At 35.7% G+C, this 24,542-nt stretch overlaps 1 protein-coding gene across 1 annotated transcript in view; it reads right to left on the bottom strand.

Moving 5' to 3' along the window:
* LOC150099699 (solute carrier family 12 member 2-like) overlaps positions 1 to 24,542 on the bottom strand; it is a 497,862-nt gene that overhangs the window by 14,523 nt on the left and 458,797 nt on the right. Inside the window, exon 21 of the mRNA XM_090403480.1 lies at positions 8,179 to 8,284. Within this exon, the coding sequence (XP_090259606.1) occupies positions 8,179 to 8,284 (106 nt within the window). The remainder of the gene's footprint in view (positions 1 to 8,178; positions 8,285 to 24,542) is intronic.

Raw genomic sequence — 24,542 nt, 5'->3', positions numbered from 1 at the left:
AAAAAGAGCACAAATGACATATTAAATATAATAATTTTGGTGAAGCAGGCCTCTCAGATCACACTCTTAACACCTACACCAAATTGACTGGAAAAGTACTTGCTCATTACATCATACAAAAACCTGTATGAACAGAAATTTAAAGAAGCCTGTGAAATTTTGATTAACTACCCCAATCTTAACAATAATGGTGGCATAAAAATCCCAAGAATTTGGATGGCACATGTTCAGCCTACTTAGTTTCCAGCAAACCCTGACCTTCAGACTTCAAATTTTCAGCTTTTATTGGCCACTATCCATACCAATTGGCTGTAATTTATAAGTAATAATTTTTTTTTTTAATTTATTAATTTTTTCTTTTTTGTAAACATGTTCCTCTCTAGCTTAATTTAATTTTGTAACCTAATGGATAATAATAATAATAGGACTCTACTCCAGATGATGACTTTAATGTGAAGGTTGAAACGCCGAGTGTTTATTTTGGTTTATATTAAACTAAAGTTTTACTCTAACATGGTAGTGTCCATAATTTTCATGATGTATCACCCAGACACAGTTGCACTGACTTTAGAGCATAATATTCCTCCAATTTATCCAGCTACAAACACATGACTTATTACATGGCATGATGCACCTTGCCTGTGGGGATATCTCTTGACTTCTTGCCAAGCAGCATATGCATTTGCATTGATATTTTGCAATATCCTGAGCACCTCTGATGCTCAGGATATTGCATTCTAACACTGAGAAACTAAAGAAATTTCAAGATTTGTAATGAGCTTACATGCTAACCTGAATGATTCAACCTTACTATGTTTATCAAGAAACGTACTCTTAGTCCTATTAGATATTTAATCTGAATAATATTATGATTATATAACACAATGATTTCTACAGGTTAAGGAAAATTAAGTTATTATAATAGCAAATTTTTCGTGGGACTATGCAGTTTTCCAAAAATTGGTAGGGAAACCTGGTGCTTAAACCCTGATTTCTGATATATATATCTTTATTTTTCTGACTGACTATGCAATTTTTTCAACTTTGTGATGTGTTGGTTAAAATATTAACATGTTCGCTGCCAACTACGAGTATACTCGTAGTTGGTATATTAGCCTCACAAGCCAACTACAAATATACTCGTATGTCGATTACTGCCGGCAACGAGATTACTCGTACTGACCTTGAAGAAGTGAAAGTGCTTGGTGTGCTGAGCGTAGCATTGAACGTGTGTATACTAGTAGTTGGTATATGAGCCTCATAAGCCAACTATGAATATACTCGTATGTCAATTACTTGTACTGACCTTGAAGAAGTGAAAGTGTTTACCGTGCGGTAACAAATTATGCCTGGGGGAGCATGGCAGCGAACGTGTTAATGGTGAGAGAAAATCTCATTATATTGTACCATCATGTTTATTTCTGGTTTAAGTCAATAGCAGTATTCAGTTGACTGAATACCAATGCTACAACTATATAGGGTAAATATAACATTATACAGAGCAATACACAGTCTATATCTCATCTTCTTTTTTACCCTCTTTTACCTTGTGGTATTGAGGATTAATTAATCATCAGACCTCAAACCGTTCACAGGATAAGGTAATCAGCCCTATGTCCCAGTGTATCCTATGTCCATAGTGTTGAGTTCTCAAGGCTGGTTTGCCTGCTTTGTGGGATGAAAAACACCAGGATAAAATGGGGGAAAAACCCTACTGTCCACGCCCAAGACCGGCTAACTTGGCTATGGCTGAGGAAGATCCTTCAGCTCCTCACGTCTCCGACGGGAATCGAACCTAGGACACTTCTTCCCCAGGCATATGAATGCAAAACACACAGCCACTAGGCTAACCATGCGGACTAACACACACATTTTTAAGTTGTAAATCACCAGTTATAATTGAAGAAATACAAGATGTTTAATGGTCATCAGTAAGACAAGGGCTTACATTATTTCCACTCTTCTTTATGTCAGTGATATTGGTGCAGGACTACAGGGAGTTAGTCAGTTGTTTGCAGATGATGTGAAACTTGAGGGGGGGGAGGTATTAGTAATAGTGCTGATGCTTTGGCTCTTCAAGAGAATTTGAATAAGCTGGAAAGATGGCAAAATAAAAGGGGATGTTAGTTTAATGCAACTAAATGTAAGATTTTAAAATTTGGGATCCAAAGATGGGATACTTCATACTCGATTGTTGGAGTTATACTGGAAGAAGTGGAGGAAGCGAGGAATCTTGGGATGATTGTGGATAGAGATTGAAGTACTGAGGACATATGGCAAAGATTGTGAAGATATCTCAGAGAATTGGTGCAATATTGAGGAGGACATTGACCACAAGTGATAAAAGTGTGGTGGTCCCATTGTATAAAGCTGTGATCAGACCACATCTGGATTTCTGCACAAAGATCTGGCCACTGGGATTTGAAGGGGGATGAAGTAGCCTCGGAGAGGATGCAGAAACGAATAACAAAAATGATATCAGGACTGCACAACATTGATTATGAGGATAGACTGAGGGTATGCAGCCTATAGTGTTTGCCGGAAAAAAGGCAAAGTGGGGAGGGGGCTATGATCGAGACATTTAAAATGTTGAAAGGTTATTATCATATTAACACAGAGGAGATTTTTCATATGGTAGAAAGAGGGAAAGGAACAAGGACAGGGTGCTATCCTTTGAAGTTGCAAAAGAAGGTGGTGAGTAAAAGGATAAGAAGTAAGTTTTTGCATAGAGAGTGGAAGGAGGTGGGAATGAGAGGGTGCTGAATGCATAGACTGTGGATGAGTTGAAGGAGTGTAATGATAGACTTTATATTACATATGATAATATTGGACTGCTGATAAGTGATAGATTTATTTGGAGGAAATTAGTAATAATTAATTTAAAGATGAATCGAAAATGAACTACTGTGCTTGTTTACAAATGCCAAAGTATCAGAAATAAGGGAGATGACATGGTTTCACTGAGTTTATTTGCCTCAAAATCATTGGAATACATGAAATATATATTAGAGACATATATTTTTCATAATATATATTATATATATATATATATATGAAAAATATATGAGAGAATGATATCCTAACTGAAATAGAAATAGAAGGATATAGTATTTTTTTGCAAGGATAGAAAGAAAAAGAGGGGATGGGGGGAGGATGCTGCTGATGACAGCAGGATAATTATGTCCACATAAGGTAGACATACATGAGGGAAATGGTGGCAATGGTTATGAGGCAGTATGGTGTAACAGGGAGGTTGAAAAGAAGACATACTTAGTTGGCTTTTATTGTACAATGAAACCTGTGAAGAATTCATGACTAAACAAACACACGTAATAACCACAGTAATAAGTTTTAATAAGTAGATATTTCATCCTAAGTATCTTAAGACATCGTCAATACAGTTAATTCAAACAATATTAAGAATAACATAGATTTAGGACGCATGATGACAATGGAATCCCAATGTGCATGCAGTAGCGTGTTATAGAATTAAATTAAAATATATCTGGAGGGGGGGGGGAGGATTATAATATAACATATAAAAAAAAAATAATAAAATGCAAATTTATTTTATGCAATTTTGTGTGACAATTTCCCATACTTCAGGAATAGCAAGAATGTTATTAAGGTTTAGATTTGGTCTGTGAAGTAGGGCTTCAGCACTTTCTTTATATAAACGTTCATGTTTATATAAAGATCTATGTAGAAGTTTGGTCTTTTTCCAATGGATCCTATGGTTTGGGTTTTCAACTCCATGTTGTGCAAGGCCAGATATCTGTGGTTTGATAAGACGGATATGGTCCTGATGTTCCGAAATGCGTTCATGAACAGATCTACCTGTCTGTCCATAGTAAGACAATTTACAGGATCATGGAACCTCGTACATGCCAGGTAGCATCAGAGGTGAGAGTTTGTCTTTAGGAGAAGGTAACAAGTTATAGATCTGGTTGATTGGTTTGTAGGTAGTAGCAAGTTTGTATTTCTTCATAATTTTTGAAAGATGTTCGAAGATGCATTTGATATAAGGTATGGGAATCCTAAGGGCTTGCTCTTGTCTAGGTTGATGTGCGGGGAAGTGACTGATGAGTTTTTGAGTTGTTTTAAGATTGTATCCATTTAGTATGGCTGTATTTTTGATTATTTCCAATTCTTGGTTTAGAGATTCTTCAGAGAAGCAGAATCTTTGTGCTCTGGTTACTAATGATTTAATGATGCCAAATTTTTGAGATGGATGATGAGCAGAAGAATTGTGAAAGTAGTGACCTGAAAATGTCGGCTCGATAGACAGAAGTGGAGATGGAACCATCTTCTTTTCTTTGGATGTGTAAATTCAGAAAGGAGATACCCTGTGGAGATTCTTTTTCTAGTGTGAATTTGATGCGAGGATGAAGAAGGTTTATTTTATCTAGAAACAGGTGTAGTTCTTGTTCGGAATAACCTCAGACAGCAAAGACGTAATTAACATATTGTAGCCAAATTTTTGGTTTAGGTTGAAACATGAAAATTTTTTCTTCAAGGTATTCTAGAAACAGGTTGGCTAAGTTTGGTGATAAGGGAGACCCCATTGCCGTTCCTTCCTCTTGCTTGTAAATTTTCTCTTTACAAGTGAAGTAACCGGACATAATAACAAATTTGAATAACTCATCAATATCAAATGGAAATTTTTGAGTAAACAAGTCTACCATTTCCTTATGGGGAATATTAGTGAAGAGGGAGACAATGTTGAAGCTAATTAGCATTACAGTTTCCAACATTTGAATGTCTTTTATTTTTGCATGAAACTCTGTTGAATTTTTAATTAATGTGGCTGAGTGGCCTATGTGAGGACGGAGAAGATTAGATAAAAATCTTGATAATTTGTAAGTCGGTCTGCTAATAGAATCCACGAACGATTTACTTAAACTTCACAAGAATAATGTTCCACTCAGACCTGTTGTGGATTCTATTAGCAGCCCGACTTACAAATTATCATGATTTTTATCTAACCTTCTCCGTCACTTTGGTCTCTGTTCATTGCACTTTTGTTTTCCTTACTAACTGAGCCACTCTCCTGTCTTTTTCTTTATACATGTTTCTGATTGTTATCATTATTTATCTTGTACTGCCTCCAAAGTACCTTCTTCTTCCAGATTTCTTGTTTAAGCTCCTTATTCATCCATTTTACACCTACCTTATTCAGCCTTTTGGCCTTCTGAATAAATTCACACATTTATGCTGCTACGTATTTCTTTGTCATTTATCAAGCATCATTTATTTTCTTACTACTCAATTCCTCATTCCATGGCATAGCTCTAAGCTATCTCTTAAGCTTCTCATAATCACTAACATTATAATTCCACATATATCCTTTCCTCACAAAAGTGCATATGGCTAGCCACAACCCAGGTGATCACTCCGTGGTCATTCTCACCAACTGGAAGAAAATATGAAACTTTACTCACAATTACATCCTTTGATGAAATTATCAGATTTAAAACTCTCGATCCTTGCATGCTCTCCTTTACATGCTGTCTGAGATAATTATCTCTGAAGAACTCGAGAAATTCATTTTTCTAATTCCCAAATGCTATTTCTCCATTCCAATCTGTACCATCATAATTGAAATCACCCATAATAATTACCCTTCCTTTGTTCACTAATCCAAGTTGTTTACACATTTCTTCATCATCAACATCATCCACATTCCCTGGCCTATAGCAACAACCAATTAAGTATGACTAAACAAACACACGCAATAACCACAGTAATAAGTTTTAATAAGTAGATATTTCATCCTAAGTATCTTAAGACATCGTCAGTACAGTTAATTCAAACAATACTAGGAATAACATACAGTTAGGGCACATAATTACAATGGAATCCCAATATGCATGCAGTAGCATGTTGTGGAATTAAATTAAAATATATCTGGTGGGGGAAGATTATAATATAACATATATAAAAAATAAAAATAAAATTATTTTACGCAATTTTGTACGACAATTTCCAATACTTTAGGAATAGCAAGAACGTCATTACGGTTTAGATTTGGTCTGTGAAGTAGGGCTTTAGCATTTCCTTTATATAAATGTTCATGTTTATATAAAGATCTATGTAAAAGTTTGGTCTTTGCACTTTTTTTTACATATGGCTAGCCACAACCCAAGTGATCACTTCATGATCATCACTCTCTCACCAACTGGAAGAAAGTGTGAAACCCCACTCACAATTGCATCCTCTGATTAAAATGATCAGATCTAAAATCCTCAACCTTTGTGTGCCCTCCTTTATGTGCTCCCTGAGTGTATATACAGTATATAATTTAATATACTGTATCCTTCTCTTTCTATTCCTGTTAGGATATCATTTTCATTCAAACATGTGCCTCTTATTCCACTGATTTTAGGATGAATAATCCCAATCAGTGAAACCATTTCATCTCCCTTATTTCTGGCATTTGTAAACAAACACAGTACTTCATTTTTAGGTCTATAACCAGTCCTATCCAAGCCACTTGTTGGTTGTGATTTCTGCACCACACTTGCCCAGTCACCTTTACCACTACTCACTACATATATCTGTTCAGTCTCAACTTCACCACCCACACTGCAATATAATCCATCTTCATAAACAATGCACTGCAACTTTCAACATTATTCTCCTTATGCCATGTCTCCCTGTCCAACTGGGCTCTCCCCCCCCCCCCCCTGTTTCCCTTTTCCTCTTGCATTCCTGGTCTTTCTTCATCTTTCTCACACTCCACTGCCAAGCTCTTCTGTCTCTTCAGTACCACTCTCTAGATTTTTCACTTAATCTCTTGCACACATCACACACACTGTACTTTAATTTAGCAACACTTTCTCCAGTGTACTCACTCCGAAGCCATTCAAATGTAACTCATCACACCTGTATAATTCCATTCATTCTTCCCTCAAACACATACCATACATCCACAAACTGTATCCCTTTCTCCTAATACAGCTCTGCTAGCATACCATTCATGATTTTGGTTCCATCTCATCTCATCATTGTCATACCTTGGCAACACACTGACAACCTTTCCCACTATACTTGTTTTCTTTCACTCTTTTCAATAACCTCCTGATATTCGCCCTCACATGCTCCTTATGTCCACTTCGATCATTTATCCCCACAACCACCACTAACTCTCTTGCTCGTTTCTTCCTCATGCCCAATGCCTGAATTATCCTACTGATTCTTCTTCCTGGATAGTTGACAATATGGACTCTCTCATTAACTAATTTAACTATGGAATATCCATACACTGCTATCCTGGAATCACTCATCATCTCTTTTTTTTCCCTTTTTTCTTTCATTCTATTCTTGTGCACACTTTCATTAGTTTCTGCTAATCATCTAATATCACTCTGCATATTCCTCATTTCATTTATCATTTTTAATAACTGTTACATTTCAATAATTTCACTCTCTGTCACTCCCACAATTTCGCTACCTCTCATTCTTCTGCATCTTACTTCCCTTTCCTCATTCATACTTTCTTTTGCTCTCTTATCACTAACTTTCACTTCTACATTCTTGCATTCTTTCACTCCCTCAGTTTCACAAGCTTTTGTTTCTTTCATTTATGCCCTCTTTTATCTTTTCAGTCTGTTTGGCATTCATTGCTTCATGGTCTAATAATATATCACACACTTCCTACAAATCCATACTTTCTCTTGTCTCCTGTTCATTCTCTCTCTCCACAAACACATCTCTCACACTCTGCTATGCATACATATTACACTCATGATATGGAATCATTTTTTAAAAGTCTATGTCGTTAATGCTGCTTGATTTTCATGCTGCTCACCTAGTCGCACCAGTCGATGCCCATGTGGTTGACCTCCTGAGTACCACCATTATGTTATATTTAAAGAAGACAATTTCAACTAAAAAATTATGCATATATCATGCAGACATGCTTAGTTATCAAAAATAAATAGCACAACACTAAAATTCATGAAATATTGCCAATTATTACTCAAAATAGCACTTTTCTTTTCCAGAGATCTTTTCCAAAACTTTGCCTTATGGCCTCTAGTGGCTTTGCTGGTTCCTCACAGTTATTAATTTAAATGCTAATCAGAGGACTAGCACACAACTCTAGAAAATCAGTTCATTCATACAAGATTAATTTAATATACTGTTATATAAGTATATATATAGCAAAATTCATACCTTCTTTTTGTGAGCCACCAGATCAGTTTTGGTGATGCTCATAAGATTTTTTGGTGCCTCATCATTACATATCCATTTAGAAATCATTTTCTGAAATTCTTGTTTGCTGCAAGGATTAAAGTATATAAATAAATATGTATGGAAATGACTTGAAGATCAGAGAAAGGCACATGTGTTTTATGTATTAATGAGACACACAAAAAATGAATTTATGAAAATTGTGAAGGATGAATCAATGTAAATATCAAATTTTATCAAAATCCATGTCAATAAATGACACATATGTGATTTATCTAAGTAAGTTGACTAATTGTACAAATGTGTACAAATAAAATCAAAACTGAAATATACCCATATAGTTTAATAAATTGATACTGCAAAGCAAATTTCATCACAATCTGGAAAATCATTTCTGAGTGACTGCAATACACATAATATCAGACTTCAAAGCGCTCTGTTGAAATCAAAACTTGAACATGGCTAGCTTCTCAGACATTTCAAGACTGGGCACTTTTACTTACTATTATAATAACGGAATTAACTCACGTAAAATATTCTTTATTCGTAGAATTTTCACCTGAGTATCAATGGCATCATCAGTACAAGTACAAAGGCTAATTAAACAATAACTGTTATATTCATAAAGTGCCACCTAAGTAGCTAAGGTTAAATTTCCTAAATTTATTTTTAAAAAAAATTATATATACTGTATATATATATGTGTGTGTGTGTGTGTGTGTGTGTACAATTACAAGTTAGGAAAGATTTGCTGATTTATAGAGTACTATCTCCCACAAGGGTGAAAGACGTAGACCATCAGATCTGTTTAGGTTAGGGGAGTGAAGTAACGTTTCACATGTTTCTTTGTAAAGCCATTCCATTAGGAACTGACTTTTGTGAATGACTTTTGTCTTGTTCCACTGAACTCTATGTCTAGTGTTGATGGCATGCTCTGCAAGTTCAGACTGTTCAGGTTCAAGGTACTGGATATACAACTTGTGTTCTTCCAACCGGATCAGAGCAGTTCTTCCTGTTTGTCCGAAATATGATAACCCACAAGAGCAGGGAATCTGGTAAACACCCGGATAGCTGAGATGTGGGAGCTTGTCCTTTGGAGACGTGAAGAATGTGGAGATTTTTCTGACGGGTCAAAAGGCCACACAAATATTTAGTGGTTTTAACACTTTAGCTATGCATTCTCTAATGCCTTGCACATAGGGGATAGGTATATGCGTAGGTTCTTCTGTATTTGAAGAGGATGCTGAAGCACGACTACTTAAAGCTCTTTTTATGAAGGAATTCTTATAACCATTGGATATGAAGGAAGAATTAATATATTGTAATTCTTTTTGTAATAGTTCTGAAGAACAAAAGGAGTGGGCTCTATGAACCAGTGTTTTTTTATAGTACCTGCCTTTTGACTTAGATGGTGATGTGATTCAGTGGATGTACTGACCTGTATGCTTCTCCTTCCTATAGACTGTGAATTGTAGGTTACCATCTGGTTGGCGAAGAATTAAGAGGTCTAGAAAGGCTAAGTGCTTATTTACTTCTACTTCTAGGGTGAACTGGATCCTTGGATGAAGTGCATTTATTTTTTGAGGGAAACTGTTGTAATTCTTCTGAAGTGCCATTCCATATGGCAAAAATGTCGTCTACATATTTGAACCAAACGTTAGGTCTGGGTGTAATGTTGTCAAAGATACGCAAAGTGCTCCATGAATGGCAATAGCAGGAGATATTGGATTACCCATTGCTGTTCCTTTGATTTGTTGGTATAACTGGTTTTTGAAGGAAAAATAACCAGACTTTATTACAAATTCAAATAATTTGACTATGTCTGGAGGAAATTTTTGGTGCAGTAATTCAATGCTGTCCACCAACGGAACATTTGTAAATAGCGAAACAACATCTAGACTAATCATAATCTCTGACTCATCTAGATGCAGATTGGAAGTTTTATTTCTGAAATCCACAGAAATTTTTATATACATATTATATTTTATATACATAGCAGTTCTTCTAGTTGAAGAAGTGAGTAAATTTGACAGAAATTTTGATATTTTGTAAGTGGGACAACCTATACAGTCTACAACAGGTCTTAATGGAATTCCTGGCCTATGTACTTTTGGAAGACCATATAATCTAGGTGGGTGGGTGCCCGAAGGAAGTCTTTAGTGTTTTCTTTTTATCTTCATCCCATATCGATATTTTTTCTATAAGAGCATTAAGTCTTTTTATTTGACTACCGGTAGGATCTGAAGTGAGGGGGCCTATAAATCGAATAGTTGCAGAGTAACAGAGACATTTTTCTCTCGTATTCTCTTCTGTCTTGAATGACTACAGCTTCCCTTTGTCAGCTTTGCACATTTAATATCACAATGTGTCCAGCAGTAATGTTGTATTATATGTTGATGCAGACAGACCAAGGACATCTAAGTTTCATTCTATAAAATATTGCTAATAATGATATTTTATACTAATCCCACTTATGAAAGGTTAATGCAGTATTTATAATAAATTAATATTATTTTATTAATTTATTTGGATGGGAACGTGAACAGAGAAGTAACTTTTTGAAATTCTTTTTGAGAAGTTCCAAGCCATAATCTTCAATAAAGATAACTAGAGAAAGATAATTATTCCAAAAACAGAGAAAGCAGAGATGAAACAAATAAAATGAAAAAAAAAAAAAAACTAGTTCTATGAGTTAGAATTTGGACTTTATATGGATGTTTAATTAGCTACTGCTGCTGATGTTTTTATAGGATTGAAAGAAAGTGAAGAGATTTAAGAATGTCAGTTCAACTGAAGAGCATTCATGGATGCATCCAGAAAAAAAAAAAGTGCAAAAATTTAACAAATGATTAAGTTTTCAGCACTATTTTTGAACCTTTTTCTCATTCTATACAGCATTCAATATATATTTTCAGTTCTATATAAAATAATATTTAAAATTTTGAATTTAGTAATCTAAATAGGTTAAATTTAATACTATATTATAATTATAAGCTATTTAAAGCAAATTTAATATTTGGAGCCACTGATAGAGTTGTGTCTCCTCTCCTCTCCAGACCCACCAGAATTCTGATAACAGAAATGCACCACTTAACAATTAGGAGCAAGTAGTTATAGTCCAGTAACATAAAGGTGACTAATGAATATTTTTTTTAAAAATTAGCCTTCTTCTAACACAGCTTTGTAATTTAAAAATTAATGTTATTGCATCGTATTAAAAGAGCAGTATGTTTCTAAGTAAATGAAAGTGTAGAAATATCATCTTATTCTTCTCAACAGTTTTTTTTTTTTTTTTAGATGAAACCTCTTCTGTTAATATAAAAATAAAAATAAAACTCAAATCTAACATTTTTGATGACAAAACATTCTAAAGAGTGTTATACTGGGAAAATAAAACAATAACAATGTTTGTAAGAATTAAAACAATTTCAAGTGATTCCTATTTACTAAGTAAATAAGAATTTACTTGATCCTTCTGACACATTGCATTGATTTGTTATAGGCTTTGCAGTCTCTCATATGTATGGGAGTGATATCATGGTGCACTCTCTGAGGGAAAAATGATACTTATTAAAATAACCAATTACAGAGAAATGATCCTGCTTAAAAGAACCACTTGTTTCGAGAGAGAAAGAGAGAGAGATTTATTATTATATCTATTTTGAAGTGGTAAGAGACTTTAGACTTATTAAAATAAGACATGGTACAATAAAAAAAAATTCAATAGAATCCTAAGAAATATGAAAAATAATGAAAAAAAAAAAAGAATAATACCTTTTTTTTTAATATCTCTCCCATATGTGATAGGCTTCAAAGTTTTATAGCAAATTGATGCCGTATGTTCGCAGAGGTCAACAGAAAACAATATAAAGAGTTAAGTTATTAATATTCTCTTTAAAGTTAAAAACTGGAAGCTATGTAGCATGCTTTCAAGCTTTTTTTAGTTAAAAATTCTTTATAATTTGATATATTGCAGAGCTTGTTAGACAATTATAAATAGACTTTTTAAGTTGGTGAGGGAGTTTAAATGGATTAGTACAGAAGATATACTCTCACTCTATTCCACTCTATACATAGTGGAGCAGAGTGAGAGAAGGGAAGAACAAAAGGCCAACCTTGGAAGTTGAATAGAAGTGGAAGGAGTTGAGGAGTACACATTTTACATGGTGAGTGGTGATAAGTGAAATTCACTGCTGAGTTTAAGGTGCATTTCAATAAATATGCTGTGCTGAGTTAGACCCCTCATGATATCACTCCCATATATATGAGAGACTGCAAAGCCTATAGCAAATCAATGCAGTGTGTCAGAAGGATCAAGAGAAAATCAATCAATTGATATTCTTTTTCAAAAGCTGGAGATTACAGTCCTTGAGGAATACTTCATGGGGGAAGGTGTTCCAGATAACCAATGTAAACAAAATGAAAGATGAATGAGAAGAGCAGACTCAGTAAGTCAACAGTTCATCTGTAAAAGGAGATGCTGAGCAGCTGTAGCTTATGTTACTGTAGGTTTAACAAAAATAGCCTAATTGATGCCAGTTTTACTGAACAACATCCATGGAAATATCTGTAGAAGAGACAAAATATGGAAACTGACCATAATTTTTAATACCAGAAAAACAAGGTATTTGGCAGTAGTACAAGAAAGAAATTATTGTTATTACACTATGCCTCCATTGAGTTCAATGGCTCATTTGCAATAAGGCATTCTATGAATAGACTGCATGGAAGAAATATTGTGCAGTTTATCATACTTGACAAGAAATGATATTCTTATTTTAATCCTAACCTGTGTAAGCAAACTGTTTGTGTATGAAGTATCTTCATGACTAGTCTACTTGTATATAATGGCTGTTGACTTCACATCAATTGCCTTAGTATCCTTTAATGCAAAGCACACTTCCTTTCAGATATGTATACTGGTATGCATAATGGGAAGTGGCACCACCCAGACTTCTTTTGACCTTTATTGAAATACTGGTAAAGTACTGCAGTGTGCGTGTGTGTGTGTGGAGGGGAGAGGTGAATCTCTAAACACTCTCAGTGATCTACAAGATCACCCTAAACCTCAGTGAGTGATTCAAAACACCACTAAACTCATCACTTCTGACGTGAATCACTCCAGGATAGGAGAGGAGAGGAGAGGATGCTCAGGAGTGGTGCCACTCAGTGACAGGCACAAGAAAAAAATCCTACCACTGAACAGAAATGCTCTACTCCTAAGGAAGCAAGCCCAAAGATGAACATTATGAAAACACCCTCAGTGGGAGCCAGATCTAGAAAGATAAGAAGTTTGAATCAATGTACACATCATATATTTTTCATTTACAAGTAGAAAAATGGTGTACAGGTAACCCTCGTATAACGCGAATGTTAGGTTCCATAGAATGCCACGTTGTATAAATCACGTTATGCGAGACTCAGATCACATAGAAAAAAGTAGGGTTAGGTTCCAATTTTTTTTTTTTTTTTAATTATATAAACAACAATGACATATCCAACAAAAAATATTTTTATTTAATTCAGGTGATTCATGTAAGTTAAGAAAACATAAACTATGAAACAAATACACAGAATAAACTTATAAAAATTACAAATTGTACATAAACTTCATTGTACATAATGCATAAATGATTTAGGCAAAATAAAATAAAATGCATATTTTAATCATCATCGCTATCTTCAAAACTAACATTTCGTACATGTTCTTTATTTATGAGTGTCTGGACGTCGTCATCACTTGAAATCTCTTGGACATCATTTGTATAATTCTCATTGCATACTTTGGCTGGTTTAGTTATCAAGAAGTCAGTAATAAGACCTTGCTTACCACTATGCTGCAATTTTTTTATTAAGGTCATAATTGGAGCTAAACAAATATCCACTTGTCTCGTGAATTTTCCAGAGCACTCCATTCAGGGATCATTATCCATAAAATAATTTCCTAACTTTCTTGCCAAGTCCAATCCTTCTGCTAATTTCTTTAAACTGAATTCTTTAACAATTCATCACAATTAGAATCTTCGGCAGAACTTTCCCCGCCATTTGGTTCAACATCATCTATTAATTGTACCTCCTCATTTAAATCTGTTTTCCCATCAATTAATTCACTAATTTCGTTTTCAACCATATCGCAAAAGCCCTTAAGTGGCCATTACCATAAAAATAAATTTTCTACATAAAAATGCATTACATATTAATTATGTATGTAACTCACCAGAAAATAAAGTGCTCAACGTGAGATTAACACACTTATGATTTTTAATATGCTTTCCTGGCAGAAAACGAAGACAATTTTCAACAATAAACATTTTATATGGTAAACAATTAACATACATGCATGCTAAAGGTTATTTCCTCTAATATAAATCCGCTACTTATAACTACATGCACGATATGGGCTGACGCAAATTTAACGAAGATAAAATTTGATTTTTAAGTTGCACTGTGAAAAATATATGAAAAGATAAAGGGTTACTATAATTTGTAGACCGTGTTATATCAGAATTGCGTTGTATAAGTACCGTGTTGAATAAGAGTTACTACAATTTGTAGACCGTGTTATATCGAAACCGTGTTTGTATAAGTACCGCGTTATAGGAGGGTTACCTATATCAGCATATGATTAAAATACTCTAAATCAAAGAAAGTTGCAGGAAGTTTTTTCACTTGTTATAGGGTACATTATACTTGACAAGAAATTATATCCTTGTCTTAATCCTTACCAAGTGTAAGCAAACAAAGTTTGCATGTAAAATATCTTCAATTGGTCTACTTGTATATGGAGGTTGTTCAGTTTGTTGGCATATGAGCTGATTTTTATGGTACAAAAAGGATTTTTACTTAGATTACATTTGAATGGGTTGGCATTATGTGCTTAGAGGAAACTAATCAGTGAAAGTTTTAAAATTTTATAATGTCAATAGCCAGGGAGACTATTGTTTCTGAATGGTTGCATAAAGGCATGCATTAAATGACGATGTCATAATTATATATATATATATATATATAGGGGTGCTTAAGTGTCAAAGCTGTATAACTGGAAGGAGACCTTAATGTAGTCTTTCAATGAATTATCAATGTAAAATGAATGTAATGTCAATGTAAAATGTACTTTCATTTTACAAAGGAGTCAAATGGAATGATCTTGTGACTTTACCTTTCCATGGTGGAATCGCTGTTTCTGTTCACCCCAGTTCAAACAACAACTCAGATCACATAGCAAAGATAATAATTCTTATAGGAAAGAAGGATCTTCATCTCCACTTACACTATAAGTTTAAACTGGTATTCAAATCTTCATTCACCAACAAGTATATCAAATAAGTTCAAGAAAAAAAAATTCAACATATCACAGATGAACAGGACAATGAGACTTATTTGAACTTATGGTCCCACAGGGCTCAGGACCCCCCCCCCCCTTTGTCCTAGGCCCTGTGCCTCTGCACCCATTGCAGCTGCCTAGTTATGGCACTGGTCACAGCCTTATTACAACTTTCTTGCAGCAGATCTATTTTACCTTCTTTTCACTCTCTTGGAACCTGTGCTGTTGTAAGACTCTTTCTTATTAAACAGGCATGGCAATGTTACTGCCAATTCTCTACAACATTCTCTTAAGATTCGTTTTGATATGTCATAAAATCCTATCAGTTTATTGACATTGAATTTATTTATTTCTTCATAAATAAATATGAATAAATAAATAAATAAATAAATATCTTCATACCTCCTGCTCACTCACAATTAAGTCTTCCTCTCCTATATCCTCTATACTTGAGTTTCTCATGATTTCACCTTGATGAGGATGAAACACTATTATGAATTGATCACTGAATACCTTAACAAAATTTTTTATAGCAGTTACCATTCTACCATTCATCCATTAACATCATCTGACCACAATCATTCTTCCTTCTACTTCCCACATATCTAAAAAACTCTCTAGGATTTTTCTTCACCTGATTTTTTGATTTCTGCTCACACTGCACTTTTGTTATCCTTACTAACTGAGTCTCTCCTGGCTTGTTTTTTTATACTCTTCATGTAACTGGTTACTACCATTATTCATCTTATACTGCCGCCAAAGTGCCTTCTTCTTCCAGATTTCATGCTTAAGCCCCTCATTCATCCATTTTACACCTACCTTATTCAGCCTTTTCACCTTTGGAATACAATCATACATTGATGCAGTGAATACATTTTTTGTGTACTTCTCTGTCAGTTCCCAAGCAGCATTTATTTCCTTACTGCTCAATTCCTTATCCCATGCTAAGCTTGTCATGATCACCAGCCTTGTACTTCCAAATATATCCTTTACTCACAGAAGTCTGATATGGATAGCCACAACCCAAGTGATCACTTTATGATCACTTGGGTTGTGATCACAATTATATCCTCTGATGAAATGATCAGATCTTAAATTCTTGATCCTCATGTGCCCTCCTTTACATGCTGCCTGAGATAGTTGTCTCTGAAGAAATTCATTATTTCCAAATGCTATCTCTTCATTCCAATCAATCTATACTGCCATAATTAAATTCACACATAATCACTCTTCCTTTGTCCACTAACCCGAATTATTTATACATTTTTTCATCACCACCTTCCACATTCCCTGTCCTATAACAACATCCAATCTCCATCTGACACCACACTGCTTCATAACCATTGTCATTATTCACTCTTTCATGTTTACCTTACATGCACATAATTCTCCTGCAGTCATCAGCAGCACTCCCTCTCCCTTCTTGTCCTTTCTATCTTCATTAAAATCACTGTACCCTTCTGTTTCTATTATGATTAGGATATCATCTTCAATCAACAAGTTTCACGTATTCCAACCGTTTTGGGGATGAACAAACTGAATCTGTGATACTGTTTATTCATCCCCATTACAGTGATATGTTATATCACTGTTATGGGGATGAACAGTGAGCTGTTGTGTTTATTTACAAATGCTAGAAATATCAGTTTCAAATAAGGGAGATGAAACACAACAGCTCACTGTTAGGTCTATAATAAGTCCTATCCAAGCTACTAGTTGACTGTGATTTCTCCACCACCAACAACGCACCTGCCCTTGCCCAATCACCTTTATCACCATTTATCACATAGAGTCTTGACAGATAACAGATTAATTTGAAGAAAAATTGATGATCAAAAGTTAGTAATGGTGGAACTTTTTCATGTAGTGCTATCATAATATCGTATACATCCTCTGAAGGTACCTATGAAGAATTTGATGATTATGATGAATTATAAATAATATACACGTGTGCGCGCGCACACACACACACACACACACACACACACACACACACACACACACACACACACACACACACACACACACACACACACACACAGAGAGAGAGAGAGAGAGAGGGGGAAAGAATAAAAATAAGTTAGAGGTAACCCTGGGAATGGCAGAACTAGTTTGGTCAAGAAGAAATAAAAGAAATATAGTGAAGAATTTGGTTGATCCATCACTTCTAGCTTTTCTTTTGAACTGGTTATGTTTTAACAGTTACCAGAATACTCATTGTTGCTACATCATCAAATTCCTGATATATATATATATATATATATATATACCCTCAAGGGGTGTACAGGATATGATAGTACCACATGAAAAATTACATCATTACTAACTTCCTATCTACAATTTAGCTCCAAATCAGTCTGTTACCTGTCAAGACTCCAACATTATCAGATCTTATATTTCTATCTTCTAAAGCAATTTTCACTGTATCAATCCACCTATATCTTGGTCATCCTGTGGGTCTTTTTCCTGCCAACCTGGCAGAGAACATTTGTTTTGCTAATCTTTCGTCTCCCATTCAGTTTAAGTGACTATACCACCTGAGATTAGCTCTGCTAACACAATCTTGGATGCTGACAATGTCAAGTTCTTTCCTAATATCCTTGTTTTTAATACAATATTGCCATTGATGCTATCTGTTCATACCCTTAATCCTTCTCAAGACTCTCATATCTGAGGTCTCTAATCTTTGGTCAAGTATTTTACTTCTGACCCAGCTCTCAGACCAATAAGTAAAACTGGCTTGAATATTGTCTAAATTAGTGTTTTGGCTAATTTCTCTCTTATTCCATATAAATTTATTCAATTGACTTCCTACCATACCAGCTTTGTTGATTCTGTTGTCTATTTCCATATTTAATTTACCATCTTCACTAAAAATAGTGCCTATAAGTAGCTGAGATGTTTTACTTGTTCCACAGGTTCTCCATTTACAATGCAGTTGATATTTTCAATGTTTCTGCCTATTTTCATTGTCTTTGTCTTTTTAATGCTGACCTTCATACTATATCTATTACAACAGTTATTCACTTTAGTCAGGGAATCTTGCAGACTTGCAGTGGATTTATTTAGAAATATAACATCATCTGCATAAAGCAAAGAGCTGAGATTAACATCTCCAATTTTGATATCAGGTTTAATGCCACTTTCCTTCATAATGTGATCCATATAGATAATGAATAACAGAGGGGGATAATGTACATCCTTGTCTAACACCAGATTTAACATTAAACCAACTTCCTGTACTTCCTTCGATTCTAACTGCTGACTTACAACTCAAATAAAGACTAAGTATTGCTTGATATAAGGCCCCATTGACACCATATAACTGTAGGGTTTCGAATAACTTCTCTTTTGGCACCTTGTCATATGCCTTTTCTAGATCTACAAAACTTAAATACAGATCTTTGTTATATTCCCATGATTTTTCAACTATCTGTTGTAAAGTGAAAATCTGATCCTGACAGCCTCTATTTGGTCTGAATCTAGCTTGTTCTTAACCAAGATTCTCTTCCACAATTCTTCTCAACCTTTTCTCAAGTTTACTTGCATATATCTTACCAGGAACGCTCAGTAAAGAACTACTTCTATAATTCTCACATTCAGTTTTATTTCCCTTTTAATATATGGGTACTATGAGAGCTCTACTCCAATCATCTGGAATTCGTCCCTCTGTCCAGGCTTTCTGAACTATGTAGTGCAGCTACTGTAAGACTTTTATACTTCTATACTTGAGCATTTCTGGTCGAATATCTTTTACTTCTGCTGCCTTTTCACATTTCAGAGTTTTGATGCCTTTTTCTACTTCAAGTATGAATATGTATAAAAATAAATTAATATGTAGATATATAAAAAGGGATAAAAAACTGAATGTGAGAATTACAGAAGTATTTTTCTACTGAGTGTTCCTAGTAAGATATAGCGCCTCTGTAGCGCAATTGGAAGAACGATGGTACGTTGCGCCCTTTGATTGGAAAAAAGGCCTAAGTTCGATTCTTGTCATGACAGGAGGAATCTTTATATGGACTTTTTTAATCGAAGGTGAGTTAGCCGATCTCATACGGAGGTAGCAGGATTTTTCTCCCGGAAACTCGGGTTTTTCATCCCTCATACAGACAAATCGGCTCTTCAGAACACATGCAATTTACAGACAAAAAATACTAGCTGTGGTGGGCAGTAGGTGGCACTGATATTGTTGATTGGTGGTAGAGGTTCGGTGTAGTGGCGGATGTGGAGAGTTGTACAATAGGTGTCCTCCCGTGATGAGTCTTCGGACTCCTCAGAGGTGACACGAATAATAATAATAATAATGTATTCCTGACTGCATGCCTAGTCAGTGTTTTTTACCACTGTGCTATCATCACTGCTTGTTTCAGTTAGCAATTTTTCAAAGTAATTATTACTCCATACTTCAAGTATATTTTTTTCTCCAGTTTTCATGTCACCTTTATCATCTCTGATGCCTTTTACAGAACTCTTTCCTCCATTTCTAAGCTTCTTCAACAACCTCCAGAATGTCTTGCCACCTTCGTGATATTTATTCTCTATGTTCTTACCAAAGTCCTCCGATGACTTTTGTTTAGCTAGTTTTACACAGTGTTTTGCTTTCTTATATTTGTCTCTGTATTCTCTAAGAGCACAAGCTGACTTATTTGCCAGGAACTTTTGATATGCTTTCTTCTTTTCCTTCACTGCCTCTTTAACTTCCTGTGTCCACCAGGGAGTTCTGATTTTTTTTATCCTTGCAGACAACCTCACCACATGCCTCTCTGGCAGAATCAATCAATGTTTTCTTCAGAGTTTGCCACTGAATCTCCAAGGTTTGGTTCCTGTTCTCAAACTCTTTCATTTTTTCTTGAATAATGTTTGTGTATTTTAGTTTACAGTTCACATCTTAGAGCTGCTCAACTTTTATTCACTTTAAAACTTTCTTACATGTTCTTCTTTTCAGTATGAAATTCAATTTTATCCTGCTCAAGACTAAATGGAGATCACTTCCAATTTCAAATCCTCTGTACATTCTGGTGTCCTGCACCAGGGAGAAAACATCACTATCAACAATAACATAGTCAATGAGACTTTTCTTATTCCTTGCCTCTTCTCTCCATGTGAATTTGTGCACATTTTTATGTTGGAACATTGTGTTTGTAATAACCACTCCATGTCCTGAGCAGAAATCCAACAGGTATTTGCCATTATTATTAGCTTTGCTTTCTTCTCCAAATTTTCCCAATATATTTTTGTATGTCTGACAATCATTTCCTACTCTGCTATTTAGATCCCCAACAAGAACCAACTTTTCCTTTTTCATTGTGTCAGTTGCTTTCTCTAAAGCCTCAAAAAATTCCTCCACTTCTACCTTAGTGATGGTATTGAGGTGACAAAATCAGATGTAATAGTCAAGTTACTGAGTGATCACTTTTCAAAAGTCTATCACCCAAGTGAGGATATCTCTGTACCTGTAGCAATAACTAATGTGAGAATTGAAGTTAAGAAATCAGAGGTATTTAATATATTGCAAAATTTAAATGCAAACACTGCTGTAGGTTTAGATGGAATATCAGCTCGGGTGTTGCGTGAATGTGCAAAGGAATTGTCAACCCCCCTTACATGGATATTTAACTTAAGTTTGAACTCTGGTATGGTCCCTAGGGAGTGGAAGTTAGGCAAAGTGGTTCCTTTGCATAAAGGTGGCTCTAAAACTGCAGTAGTTAATTACAGACCAATTACCATCTCAGGAGTAGTGGTAAAAGTATTGGAAAAGTTGGTTAAAGACCAAATTCAAGAATGGGTGGATCAGGATATGATACTCTATAGAGGCCAACATGGTTTTGTTAAAGGTAGATCCTGACTTAACAATCTATTAACTTTTTATAATAGAATGACATCTGAGTTGGACAAAGGAACTGGCTACACAGTGGTACTTTTGGATTTTGCTAAGGCCTTTGACAGGATACCGCCACGGAACACTGTTACGCAAATTGGAGCAGATGGAATGGATACTAAATTGGTGATATGGATAGGAGAATGGCTCAGGGAGAGATACCAGAAGGTGGTGTATGGAGGAGCTGAGTCCAAGATGAGGCAGGTGACCAGTGGTGTGCCTCAGGGCTCCGTGCTTGGGCCATTGTTGTATAATTTGTATATAAATTATATAGGAAATGGCTTAAAGGGAGATATTCAGTTGTTTGCTGATGATGCAAAGTTCGGTAGCGCAATAAAAAATCAAGCTGATGTTGAAAGTTTGCAGGATGATTTAAATAAGCTGATAGAATGGGCAAAAGGTAATGGATGTCAGTTCAATGTGGAAAAGTGTAAAGTTATGCATTTTGAGATTAAAAGATTACCAGCTGTGTACTACATTGATGGAACAGTACTCCAAGAGATTGACGAGGCTAGCGACTTAGGGGTGTTGGTGGATAGGGAGATGAAGTTCAGGGGACACATTGCTAAGGTGTCCAAGATTGCACACAAGATTACTTGGTTATTGAGGAACACACTAACATCCAGAGATAAAGAGGTTATTATTCCCCTTTATAAAGCGATGATACGTCCATATGTGGATTACTGTGCTCAGGTCTGGTCACCTGGATTCCTTGGAGATGAGGAGGCTGTGGAGACGGTTCAGAGAAGAATGACTAAGTTGGTGAGTGATGTAAAAAATGCTCCATACATTGATAGATTGAGAGCTTGTGGATTGCAGAGGTTGGTTGATAGGCAGAGAAGAGGGGATTATGATAGAAACATTTAAATTACTGAAATGTTTTTATAGGATTGATGCAGGGGAAATGTTTCAGCTGTGTGATAGTGATGGAAGATCAAGAGGTCATCCCTGGAAATTAAAGAAGAGTGTGGTTAACAAGGGTGTGAGAACAAGGTTTTTTGTCTGGAGGGTGGTGAATGAGTGGAATTCATTGCCTGACTTAGTTATGAGTTCTTCGTCTGTAAATGAATTCAAGAAGAGATATGACAGATATTGTTTTGCTATTTTTGGTCTCCCGCGATGAGTCTACTGACTCCATGGAGATACCCGTAATAATAATAATAGAACCTACTATGGGACCATAGGCAGAAATAAGTCTCACTGTCCAGTTCTCCATTCTCATATTTGCCCACATCACTCTACTTGAGACTGCCTGCCATTCAAGAAGATTAGCCTCATATTTAGTGTTGAATACTATGACTACTCCTTCTTTTCCTTGATTGTCATTGCCTGAATATAATATTTCGTATTTGTTGCTCAGAAACATCTCACCAGTTTCTACCTTTTTTGTTTCAGTCACCCCCTATCATGTCGATCTGGTACTTATCCAATTCCTCAGCTAGCTCCATTTCTTTGCCATTCAGGCTTCTATGTTGATAGTACCAATCTTGAACTCTGGTGATGTTGAGTTGGGATGGGTTTTAGGATTTGTTCCAGTAGCTGACTTTTCGCTGTTTACCCTAGTTCCCTGGCGAAAACAATGGGGGGGGCCTTGTTTAACCAGGCGACGTCCCAGCTGGCATGAAATTCACTCATGTTGTACCATCATTTTTTATTTTGGTTTAAGCCAATAAGAATACAATTTGGTCAGCTAAATCCCAAATTGTGATCCTATCCTCGTTCATTCAGTATCCAGTTAGATATATAACAGGGTGCACCACGAGAAGGTGAGGACTGGACATCAGGTCAGAAGCCCTGATCAGTTCTCCTCATTCCTTTAAAGGCTATGTGGAGGTTTCCTCTCAGAATTCCAGACGGATCAGGAATGAAGGACAGGGGTTTTATCATTTAGTAATGTGGTACTTAGTGGGAAAAAAAATAGATGTCTAAAGCTAATAATTAATTAAATTTATTTAGCTAATTTATTAAGCCAATATTTTCCTTAGTCACAAGACATCTTAATGGAAACAAAGAAATATATTGAGCATATGCATGCTGACACACTAGTTGGAAGGCAAACACAGACTGATTGTAAAGGCAGGCTACTACAGTTCTAACTAGCCTCCTCTATAGGTATGGTAATGGACAACACTTGTTGAAGGCCTCAAAATGCTGAAGGTCTCCCCAATTTTTGGCAGATATTAGAGAAATGCTATCCTCTGCCTCTGATTTAGATCTGTTTTTCTATAAAAGAGAGCTTTTTTTCCCATTGGATCTGGTGATCTGTCTTGATACATAGTCGACCACCCTGGAGCAGCTGTAGTGCAGATGAAGAATATTATTATTATTCAGGCTTCCGTGGAGTCAAAAGACTCATCGTGAGAGATCCTTCCTAAGAAACATAAAGTCTATCAAGACTCATCGTGTGAGGTCCCTCCTAGAAAACACAAAGTCTCACATACCACTCCTTAAACTCATTGACCGTTCTCGCTCCCACCACTCTATCAGGAAATCCATTCCATGGTTCAACCACCCTCCATTCAAAGAAACCACTTCTCACCCTCCTGCTCAGTTTCCTTTCGTAACTTCCAGGGATGGTCCCTTGTCATCACTCTTTCCCGCTGTTCAACCAAGTGAAAGAACTCCCCAGTGTCAATCCTGTGACCACCTCTCAACAGTTTAAAAGTCTCAATCATATCACTTCTCCTTCTTCTATCATATTCCCTCAGCCAATCCTCATAACTAACATTGTACAGTCCTGAAACCATCTTTGTTATATGCCTTTGTATCCTTTCCACATTTAATTTATCCCCTTCAAATCCTGGGGACCAAATCTGAGAACAATAGTCTGATCAGGATCTTATACAACGGAATGATAACTTCTCATTATTGCAGCAATCCTCTGTGTTACCTTCACCACCTTTGTCATATGGCCTCTAAATTTCAGGTTTCTATCAATCATCTACCCCAGATCTCTTGTCTCCCCTACTTCCTCCAGTATGACTCCTCCAATAGAGTATGCAGCATCCCATTGATGTGTCCCAAACCTCAAGACCTTACATTTTGCTGCATTAAACTGACACCCCCCCCCCCATTGATTTTCCCATCTGCCTAGCTTATTCAAATCCTCTTGCAGGGCTACCATATCTGCACTATTAATAA

This window comes from Typopeltis vanoorti, chromosome 14 (assembly GCF_054136105.1).
Source record: "Typopeltis vanoorti isolate ZY-2024b chromosome 14, IOZ_Tvanoo_1.0, whole genome shotgun sequence".
NCBI classification, from domain to species: Eukaryota; Metazoa; Arthropoda; class Arachnida; order Uropygi; family Thelyphonidae; genus Typopeltis; species Typopeltis vanoorti.
The sequence above is the reverse complement of the archived record's forward strand: the minus strand, read 5'-3'. Positions and strand labels throughout refer to the sequence as shown.